At 35.7% G+C, this 12,006-nt stretch overlaps 1 protein-coding gene across 1 annotated transcript in view; it reads left to right on the plus strand.

The window, feature by feature from the left end:
- The first annotated feature begins 975 nt into the window (after positions 1 to 975).
- LOC105822774 (zinc finger protein Aiolos-like) overlaps positions 976 to 12,006 on the plus strand; it is a 76,321-nt gene continuing 65,290 nt past the window's right edge. The window contains exon 1 of the mRNA XM_012659810.1: positions 976 to 982. Within this exon, the coding sequence (XP_012515264.1) occupies positions 976 to 982 (7 nt within the window). The remainder of the gene's footprint in view (positions 983 to 12,006) is intronic.

Below are 12,006 nucleotides of genomic sequence, written 5' to 3' on the forward strand. Positions count from 1 at the left end.
CTTCCACGTTCCTATCCCTACAGTCAAATGTGTGCTTTACCTCTATAAAGTGGAGAAGATGTTGGAAAAAGATGTTGACTGGTACATCTCGGAGTACTAACACTTTTAAGTTAATTTTACTATCTTACCACCCCCTCCCTTTAGCCCTACTTTGTTTATTTGCTTTTCTGATATATAATACATGCATTTTTACAAGGTGTCCTATTTGGAAGAAGGCAGTGTAGTAGAAAAATACACGCTGTTAAACACTCTGTATACAGCGAGTAGTATTTTGTGAGTGGTGGCAAATAAACCAAGTAGTTCCCAGAGAGAAAACAAAACTGAGAGAATTGCTTCTAAAAATTAAAAAGTTGAGTTGATGAAAAGTGCCTTTTGAACTTTCCGAAGTTCCAAATTGGACCAAAAACTTTGATCATGTGAAATGAAAAACTGAGGAAGGGAAAAGAAAACAAATAATACTTCGAATAAAGTGAATTCTCATTGATGGTTTTCATGGTTATCATCCCCCAATCTAGACAAAAAGTTTCTCATCTTTGAAGTTGAGCTTGCCAAGACAGCAATGCAGACTCCCTCCCTCCCCTACACCCCCGCCGCCAACACACACACACACACAATGTGATATTACTCTCTTATCCATTATCCTGCTGAAATAGACATTTTGGAACAATTTACTGATGCGCCATTTCCATCGGGGTTCCTGACATTCAAAAGGTGGCTGGAGGCGCGCAACCTGCGGCGCTCGGCGGTGAGCGTCCTTTAAAGCCACCGCCAGCCAGCGCCGCTGTAACCCCGCGCACCGGCAGGTCGCCGGCTCCTGCCCCTTTCTTTCAATCTGCGCCGACGCGGCTGCCGGATCCAGGGGACTCCCCGCGCCGGGAATCTCCCGCCAGCTGCGCGCCGCGTCCCGGCGACGGCAGGAGCACGTGGAGCGGCGGGGTAGCCACAGTGGCAGCTCCAGCCCAGCCCGGCAGCGACATGGAAGGTGAGCCTCCTGCCCGCTTCTTTTCTAAGGGGTCTTTGAGAAGCTCGACTGATGCACGCAGCAGAAAGAGTTTCTTCTGAATCTCGGTTTTGTTTCTATTTATTTCTTTTGTCAAAAGTAAATAGATATTTCAGAGGGAAAAGCGTGTCATACAGCCCTCATTTGCTGTCCCCCCGCCCTTTGTAAAGTGATAACTTCTCAATTTTATTTCTTGGGGGTTGTCAGACATGAGGGGTCAACCCTAAATCTGCAGAGGAAAGCACTTAGGGTCATCCCTGAAATGGGAGCATACCTGGGGTGGAATAACTAATCTTTTGGATGGTTTTTTTTCTTTGGTCCATGCTCTCAGTGTCCATTGGAATTAGGCTAATCAGAGTGACTGTTTGGAATGAAAGGTGACTACTTTTTTCTACTAAGAGTAAATGCTGTCATATGGGAAAGGTAAACTTTAAAGTGGTTGGGACTTGCAGTTCCCTTGGAACTCGATCTTCTAATGAGCCTTGTATACCAAAGGCAAAAATCAGGGTCACATTAAGAGTTTTATTTGAATTAATTTTGAAAGTCATAAAACTATGCTTGCTTCTCAAACATTTTCAGTATGTACTTCTTTGGGATAACTGAAATTCCATAATGTGATTGTAAACTCTTCAATAGTCTTCTCAACAAGTGTGTCTAAAACCTTGAAAATGGCAGATGTGTCATAAACTTAGGGGAGGTGGTGGTATTTAGAAAAATCAGAATTTGTGAGAAAAATATTTGTTCTATTAAAAAATGACATACTGACACCTAACTAATTTCCACGCTAATTTGATAAATATTGTGAAGATTGTGGATATAATAATCTCTTCATAATTATTGAAGGATCTGTTGTTGACAATGAACCTTCATCTTTGGCAGCTTTTTAGTTCTAGAGTACATGAAATTATTAAATATTATGAAAAACTATGGTTTAATTTTTTGAATTATCAGGGTTTTAAAAAACTTAAAAATTTTGCACTTCGAACATTTAAATAAAGGTTTATGAAGTGTAATTTTTAACACGTAAAGGTTTCATTGGCCAGGAACAGGAAAAAGAAGTTAGGCTGCTGTATACTATGGGAAAAATAATTTTTAAAAAAAGTTCTCATGCTTTAATTTTTACAAATAATTAATTTAATTTTATGAAGTTACATATCAATACTCCATCACTGTTTTTCCATATCGTTTATCAAGAGTAATGTACAGAATGGTGTAAATCCATAGTAGTGTCTCTCTGTAAATGTTAATACTACCGAATTCACTTGTTTAATGTGAAATAAAGAAACTAAATAGCATATTTTAGGATATTGGTGTCCTAACAAAGACTTTTAAATAAGCCTGGATGAAGACTCCCTGAAGAGGAAAGGAATGAAAACTTGTGTAGAATTTAATTCAGAATGTATAAACTAAAGAACATGAGATTACTGTAGGCAAAAAAAAAAAAAGAAGAAGAAAAAGACAGTATAGAGTATGCTTAATACAAAACTTAAACATTTAAATCAAGAAATAAAAGATAAAGGATGTGAGTTTGGCTATTCTAATGTCAAGTCCTTGAGGACAGAGTATTTGATGTAGTAACATAACTAGTTTCCTATAACCACCAAAGATTGACTAATTTAGCTCATGTTTTTGATATTTAAAATAAAGTATTTTTATATCAGCCTGATATTTTGGTCTCAATCTAGAATAGAGATTTGACCTATAGTGTATACCTCTCTTGGCAATGTAAGAAAGTAGAAAACTTTATGGAATACCTAAAGTTTTATTTTCTGCCTCATTTGGGGGTCAAATGAATATACTGCAGTTATTGTGAAATGTAAGAGTGTATCATTAGTCATTCCTTCAGCATATAAAATCATTTAAAAAATTCATTTATCATTTAATTCATCAACAGACATTTATCGAGACTTTCTATGTGTGAAGGCGTCAGATGTAATCAGCGTTTGAAATGGAAATCTTGTCATGTAAAAATGAAGAGTTAACGCATATAATAAATCAGAAGCTGTAACTTCTTTCTTTTCTCACAATTTATGACCCTAAATATTTTTGATCTAAAGACTCTTTATGAATTGCTAAATATTATTTTTTTTAAAAGGTCTAGACTGAGATAAAATAAATTTTATTATTTGTGCTGTAATTAACATCTCTCCTGTCTGGTATGGTTGGGAAATGAGGTGGTTCACAAATATGAATTTCATAGATAATGACGGGTTTCTCATTGACTATAAAACCTTTCTATTTTAACAATATTGGATAGAGATCTTTGTAAGTGTATTTACTACACAGCCCACTGCTTTATAAACAGGGTACACAAGAGACAACTTTATCTGGGTGACTCTGGGTCACTGTTCTGACCATCAAGCAATGTATTATTGTGTGGTATATTCTCGCAGGGATTCTGAATGCCCCTACACCAGATAGTCCCAGAATATTGTACAATTTTTGTCTCCTTGATGTCAGCTTCTGTTCTCACTATATGGATTTTGTGGTAGCCATATTTTTGTTTTCAGGTCCCTTTCCGTGTTCTGCGTGCTGGAGATTAACAGAGAGAGAGTTCCAGGTGGTAGAGTTTACTTGTCCTCCATTATGAGAATATGGAGGACAAAATGGGAAAGTTTTAAGGAAAAAAAGCCACAGAAAGGCCATGGGGTCTTGGTAGAACATAATTTTTCAAAATTCCCATTTGTGCTTCCGATAATCCAATATACTACTTCACACTTTCATGTCTTTGCTAACATTTTCACGCCATTCCCTACCTGACTATCCCTATTCATCTTTCAAAACTCTGCTCAGACATCACCACTATGAGGGCTCTAGGGGTGACCTCTTTCTGATGACCTTCTCTTAGTGCCTTCTAGTGATCACCCCTCCCTGGTTCCTAACCTCCCTCCAAGTAGGCTAAGGGCCTTTTCTTTCTGCGTATACTTCTGCCACATTGTATTTAAAATATTTATTGATTTGGGTGTTTATTCCCCTTCTGGTCATTACGTTTCTGGAGGGCAGAGACTATGTCTTATTTTTGTATGCTCAGTTCCAGGGACTGTCCTGGTTCATACAAGGCCCTTAGAATTTGTTGCATTCAATTAAGAAAATAGTACTGAAAAGTAGTTTTTGTTATATTTATTATAATGCATTTTATTAAATAATTTTTGTAATTAGGAGATTGGCAGTAGTAATTATTTGATAAAACTCAGTAATTTTTAAACTACTTAAATTGTATAACTGAAAAACAAAGCTTGGAAAACAAAAATGTTATTGAATAGTTCTTGCTAGACTATCACTTAAAGCCAAATCTTACCTATTAAATTTACATAAGCAGATTTCAGGATCACATATTAGTCCACTAAAATATGCATCAAATATGAGCAGAAATTTGTCTTCTCAATCAGTAAGGTATAGATAGTGCCATAAAATTAGCATGAACTTTTCCAGTGATACTTTTAAAATACATCGTTATAAACTTTTCATTCATATATAAATGTATATACTTATGTTTATTTAGGACTAAAAGATTATTGGTAGGTCTTTTATCAGACATCCAATGTTAATTGACTTTCATCTTAAGCTGTAGTTTCTAGACTATGTATGAAAAGAACTGAGTGATTATCATAGAAACCTGCCAGTAGTAGGTGCTCAGTAAGTGTTTTTTGTGTCCTAAGGATTCATTAATTTTTGTGAAAAGAGACCCTAAACATCACAAGGCCGTAGAGTTCACTCGCTATATAGCCTTTATTAAATATGAATCTCTATTAACTGGTACATTTATAATAATTAGGATTTAAAATCATAGGGATGACCCCAAGGCTTTTTGGGTCACAAAAAAAAAGATGAAATAATGAGACAATAATTATAATATATTTCTATGATATGTAGATTATTTGAAAAGTGACATATGTATAACTTTATTATTATTACTATATAATCCATCAAAATACTTTAAACCTTAAAGATCCTAATTGAAATCTGCTTTTTGCATCCAAGATTAAAAGATTTTTAAATTAAAATTTTATTTTTTAAAAAAATTAGTAGTCAAAAATGGTATAGACTAAATCAAAATAATATGGAATTGATGTCATATTATACTGGATATGTGTCCCATCCAGGAGATATTTAAAAACTAGGTGTTTAATGATGTATATGAAATAATACAATGCATTTATAGGACTATACTCTCTACTCATTGTCAATACTTCAAAATCAGCTTGCTGCTTGATATTTTATAACAATAGAATTGGCAACATATCACAAATTGTACTTATAATGGGTATTCTCAGGCACATCAGGTTATTTGTGGGTTTATAAAGGAGACTTTTAAGGTAAGCGAAATAGAAAACATTTCAATAGCATCATTGATGAAATAATATAGAACTATATTTTCTACTCTTAAGTCTTAATTATCTGAGTATTATTTAACTAGGTTTCTTGCTTATTTTGGTCACTGATACACTAGTAGCCCCTTCTGGACTCTTGATTTCCAAAGTGTAGGGATCTCTTTATCACCAGTGATAACTAGTACCCAGCCTAGTCCCCATCACATAGTAGGACTGCAGACATATTTAGTAAATAAATTAGTGAATGAGTTGCCTGTGTGTTTGGTCATTTGACTGTTTGTTCATCTTTTATGGTAAAGAGAGGAAGGAAGATAGTGACATTGAAACTGGTTAATTTTGCTGGTTGATTTGTCAAAGATGCCGTTAAAGGTTTAGTAGAAAAGATTGAGGTGTTGGCTAAATCCAAGGGGATGAATGCTACCATTTTTTTCTAACCCAATATTGGCTCTGCTCTAGAAAAAAATGATAATAATGCCTTCTAACTTTGGGTTTTGTTTAAAAATTTTGATACATTCTTTATTGCAGTGAAGCACTACAATTTCCACAATGAACCATTTCCTCACAACAAATGTTCTGATTCTTAAAGTAATTGAGAATAATTTATATCACTTAATTTGAGTTCTCTATCACAACAATATCAGTTCATTTGAGAAGTGATATTTATTTGAGAGACTGTTGACTTACCAGAATATTTGATAAATCAGAACAATTTCCTGTAATACTTGTCATAGAGTCTGTGGATATGAGAAAATGATCACTCTCACCAATCTATAAATTTTTTTATAGATTTGGATTTACATCATAGCTGATGGACAGTAGCTCCTGTTGGAAAACTGGGAGCTACTTATTTTTATAATATTTTAACAACTTATCATTTTTGCCATCATTTGTCTCTATCTCTGTAGTTAAAAAAATCACTTGACCCCAACTTCTAGCGCTCATTAATAATTGTTTTATATGCTTGCATACAATGTAGATAGTTCTACAAATGTGCTTCAGGGGCCAACTTAATTTAAATTTCATTTGAATTTCACACAAAATTCCAAGTTTTAATGCACTGAAGACTATCACTGTATAAATTTATCCTCTGGCCTCAAAATAAGACTTTTTTGCCAAATCTGAAAATGTTAAAACTTTATATTAATGTATGTGACTTGAGTAAAATTGTGGTTCTGCACTGGTCTTTTTTCTCCTGTGTATATTTGCTCATGTAAAATTATTTGAGTAAGAATATTACTAACTGTCCTATTCCCTGTACTTAATTAACTGCATGGAAAGGCTCACGCTCAGTGGCTTGGGATTTGCTTTTTCACACAGTATAGTAATAAGCTACTCACTAACAAGGACATGTAACTTGTTACATTGTGATTATATATTATAAAAATCTTAAATGCTTATTATAAGGTTGGGGTACTTGTCTGATTTTTATGTTCAGAACTAAAGAATATGAATGTTAAATATTTTTAGTGATTCAACTTTGAAACAAAAATTACTTACCATCCTTTTTCAAGTTTCTGGGAATAGTTTAATGAAAAACTATTCTGAAATAATAAGGTGAAGCACTTGTGGGTGGTAATAGTATTTTATATGTATGCGTCTTCAATTTTTTCCATGTTGGCAAATAAGACAAAATATAGAAATAATTTACATGTTGCAGTTAATTGATAAAGCTGTAATTTTCTATCCATAGCTTTAGGTTTCTACTTTTTATTTGTTAGAACAACCTACTTGTTCTCATTTTTGACTTTTTGGTAATTATTATATATTTGAAATTATTATACTTGTACATTACCAAGATACCCCTTTACTGGTTTTGTATATGGTAATCCATATAAGATTTCATTTGAAAAAATGAAATGGCTCTTTTTAAAAGGTTTAAAAACTACTGATATAGAAGCAGATACCTTCCTACTAAATAGTTTCTGGAACCAGTATTGTCTAAGATTCAACAAGTTCTATAGAAATTATTACTGTCTGAAATTAAACCCATGGTCCATAAGGCTAAATGACTTCCTCATAACCTAGAGCTTCCTAATTCCATTCTGGCTACCATGGATGTTATGATGTACCATTCAAACTGAGAAATAGATGTCCCATTAGCCTACAAGAAACATTTGTCCAAAGCAATTATGTGCCAGTGGAATCAAGGGGGCCAGGTGAGAGAAATTATTCATAACTGATATGAACAACTGGTTCTTTATCTCTTTTGGTTTGTGAATCATTTCAACAGGACAAAAGAGTTTATGGACAATCCTAACTAACACTTTTTCTTGCCACTATAAAAACAAAATCTTCCAGAATTAATGAGAATATTTTTTGAGTGGATGAAAGAATTAGGATGAGATACCATTTTAACATTTTTCATGCATTCTAGAAATAAAATCGTGACTTGTTTGGCAAATGAGAATTCAATATAAAATAGACCTAGACCCCTGGCATTTATGAATGTAACCTGCTGTTTTGACACTTTATCAGTGTCCCTGAAAGAACATAGTAATACTTGGTAATTTATAAATGTTACAGCTTCTGTAAAAATTTAAATAGGATAATGTATATAAAACTCTTAGTTCAAGGGCTGGGTGCGGTGGCTCACGCCTGTAATCCTAGCACTCTGGGAGGCTGAGGCGGGAGGATCACTCGAGGTCAGGAGTTCAAGACCAGCCCGAGCAAGAGCAAGACCCTGTCTCTACTAAAAATAGAAGTTAGCTGGACAACTAAAAATATATACAAAAGAAAGTCCAGGTGTGGTGGCTCATGCTTGTAATCCTAGCACTCTGGGAGGCCGAGGTGGGAGGATTGCTTGAGCTCGGAAGTTCAAGACCAGCCTGAGCAAGAGTGAGATCACGTCTCTACTAAAAAAAAAAAAAAATTAGCTGGGCATGGTGGTGCATGCCTGTAGTTCCAGTTACTCAGAGGCTGAGGCAGAAGGATTGCTTAAGCCCAGGTGTTTGAGGTTGCTGTGAGCTAGGCTGATGCCACAACACTCTAGCCCAGGCAACAGAGCAAGACTCTGCCTCCAAAAAAAAAAAAAATCCTAGTTGAAATTTGAATTAGGACCGGGCGTGGTGGCTCACGCCTGTAATCCTAGCACTCTGGGAGGCCGAGGCGGGCGGATCGCTCAAGGTCAGGAGTTTGAGACCAGCCTGAGCAAGAACGAGACCCCGTCTCTACTAAAAAATAGAAAGAAATGATCTGGACAACTAAAAATATATATATAGAGAAAAAATTAGCCGGGCATGGTGGCGCATGCCTGTAGTCCCAGCTACTTGGGAGGCTGAGGCAGGAGGATCGCTTGAGCCCAGGAGTTTGAGGTTGCTGTGAGCTAGGCTGACGCCACGGCACTCTAGCCTGGGCAACAAAGCGAGACTCTGTCTCAAAAAAAAAAAAAAAAAAAATTTGAATTAGTAGGGCTAGGAGACCAGCGTGCACAAACAAGCACATAGCTTCTAAGTGTGCCAAGCCAATAGCATAGTGTGCGCGTATCAACAAAAGGAACGTGGAGATTCTCAAAGGACTGCATAGTTATCTATTACAAACATCAATAATCTAATGTGGTAATAATCTAATGTGGTTCTACTTGCCCCAAACCTAAACAACTAGAAAATTTTTATGGGTAATCTAATTTGAGGAGGGAGGTACAATCTATATAATAGGACAAATAACGATTGAATAAGTTGATATTAGGAATTCATATAGTGCTTATAGATCTTTTAGCTACTACTCTATACAGTGATGCTTGGTGATTGCATGATGACCTTGGGGTATTTCACTGTTAGCCATACAGTTCACCAAGAATTAGGAGTGGACACAAAAACAAGACAAAAACTTATTTTTAGCACAGGAATGCCCTTTTATACCAAAATCTTATGTGTGATCAGATGCAAACATGGTGCTCCAAATGAGAGAGGGGGGAGGGAGCAAGAGACTACTGCTCGGCCTGTCTTCTTCCAGCCATAGATCAGCACCTGCAGCAGCCCTCCAGAACCCTGGATTTCCATAGAACACATTTTCAAAACTACTGATTCAGGCTGTTACATATTTTTTTCTACTGGTAACCTTGCATCTGCTTCTTTTAATCTATCTTGAGGATTGCTGCCAGAATGATCTTACTGAAATATCAAGTTACTCCCCTACTCAAAAACCATTTTAAGTTATTTCTTAGTTGGGCATTTAAGATACTCCACAATGTAGCTTCCATATATCTTTCCAGTGGTATCCTCTGTCCTCTAATGTTGCTACTCTGGACTGCTTTAGTGTTCCCTGAACACACATCACTTTTCCTGACTCCTCATTTTTTCTAATGCTATTCTTCTAACTCAGCAAGTCCAAAAATGAGCTAATTCTCTCTCCAACCCAAACCAACTTCCCCTGACTTCCTGGCACTGTTAATAGCACCACAGTCATGCCAATTGAAATCCTCATCCATAATGGTCCATTCCAAATGCCATCGCCTTTAGGAAACCATCCCTTATTCTAGGTGGACTTTCTCCCTTTTCTGAAACTTAGTGACATTTTGTGTCTAATGACTTCTAAGATTCAAATTTCATTTTATGTTTAAATATGAAGTAGTTTTGGATGGTTTTAGTATACTCTAAATTGTCTAGGGTTGCAACTACCATTTGCATTGAGGGAGGATGATTCTTTTGTTTAGTTCAGTGGCAAGACTCTTTTACCATTATTGATGCAACCTGCATCCTTTTGCATTTAGCTGTTGCATTCATGGTAATTCTACGAATACATCTGCCTACTTTATTATTGTCTTCTAGAATAATTTTTCTTGTACATTTACATCTTGAAATATGTATTATTTTATTATCATTACTTTTCTTTTTTTTGCACAATATCTTAAAAGACTTTTAATAATTGAAATTTCTTAAAATATACATTGTTTTTATTTGTGTAGAATATTTATGCAAATATATACTTTACCATTTTAAAGTTATAATCCTTGCCAAAGTTATCTCACTGGCAGTTAAAAAATCTGTTTCCTATCACTATTTCTGATTAAAGAAAATAGTTTTATAATTAAAATCAAGAATTATATGCACATTAATATTTCATTATCCCCCTGATTTCTCCCCATTTTTTTTATCATTACTTTTCATTGATTTAACGTTTTTTTTTTTTTTTTGAGACAGAGTCTCACTGTGTTGCCCGGGCTAGAGTGCCGTGGCGTCAGCCTAGCTCACAGCAACCTCAAACTCCTGGGCTCAAGCCATCCTCCTGCCTCAGCCTCCCGAGTAGCTGGGACTACAGGCATACGCCACCATGCCCGGCTAATTTTTTCTATATATTTTTAGTTGTCCAATTAATTTCTTTCTAATTTTAGTAGAGACAGGATCTCGCTCTTGCTCAGGCTGGTTTCGAACTCCTGAGCTCAAACAATCTGCCCGCCTCGGCCTCCCAGAGAGCTAGGATTACAGGCGTGAGCCACCGTGCCCGGCCTGATTTAACTTTTTCATTACAGTTGGGACTTTATTTTTTTAAAAGCTATGGGGATATGTTATATTTAATTTACAATGGTAAAAGAGGCATTATGAAATATTTTTTCTAAAAGAGGACACTAGGTCTTGATAAGGTTCAAACCACTGTTCTAGATAAACAGGAGTTTACTATACTATGAGAGCCCCCCATAGCTTAAATAAGATAATGTGTATGATACCACCCTGCATAATACTAGACACAAAGTTAGGACCCAGCAAACATTCAGCTTAGTTCACAAATCACTTACAAGGGTTCTTTAGATTTTTGCTAATTTAAGTATGGACTGTGGACCAGCAGTATCAGCATCGTATGGGAATTGTTACAAATGCAGAATCTCCAGCTAGACTTGGTGAATCAGAATCTGAATTTTAACAAGATCCCCAGGGAATTCTTGTGCCCACTAAAGTTTGACAAGCATTGCCCACATTTTGAACAGTATCAGTGAAACCTGTCACCACTCTGGTAGCACATGTTGCATCAGTGGTGGATCATCTTCATATATGTATTTAGCATATATTTTTTGTTGTTTAAGTGCTGATTTTAAAAGATAGTTGAACAATGAACATTTTACAGCATTTAATTTTGATGAATCTTGTCATACAATATTTATTTCAGAATATAATTCAAAAGTCAGAAATTTTCATTCATTCTTCATTCAGAAAATATTTATGGAATGCCTGTTACGTGCCATGTTTGCAAAATATTGACAATACAGTGGTGAACAAGACAGACAAAGCTTTGGCCCTTATGGAATTTAGTCAAGTAAGGAAGACAGACCAAAAAACAAGTAACAACAACTGAAATAATTGAAATTACGCTAAGTTATTATGAAGGAAATAAAAAGAGTGCTAAAATGGAGAATAATGGTAGGGGCAAGGTGGGGGATCTGAGTAATGGTAGGGGCAAGCTCGGGGATCTCTCCTCTAAAGAAGAGTTCTGGCTAGAGATAGGAATTTGGTCATTCTCAGAACATAGGTGATATTTAAAGCCAACGGAATGAATGAGATCACCGAAACAGAGAATGTATTGAGAGAAGAAAGCTCAGGACGGAGCACTAAAAAATACCTCATTTGGTCAGGTAAAGGAGAAGAAGCCAGCAAAGGAGAAAGACAGCCAGCCAGACAGGAGGAAAACAGGAGGCAGAGTGTGGTGTAATAGAATTCAAGAAAGGAGGATATTTCATTGAAGGAG

The sequence above is a fragment of the Propithecus coquereli genome, unplaced genomic scaffold, assembly GCF_000956105.1.
Source record: "Propithecus coquereli isolate 6110/MARCELLA unplaced genomic scaffold, Pcoq_1.0 Scaffold119, whole genome shotgun sequence".
NCBI lineage: Eukaryota > Metazoa > Chordata > Mammalia > Primates > Indriidae > Propithecus > Propithecus coquereli.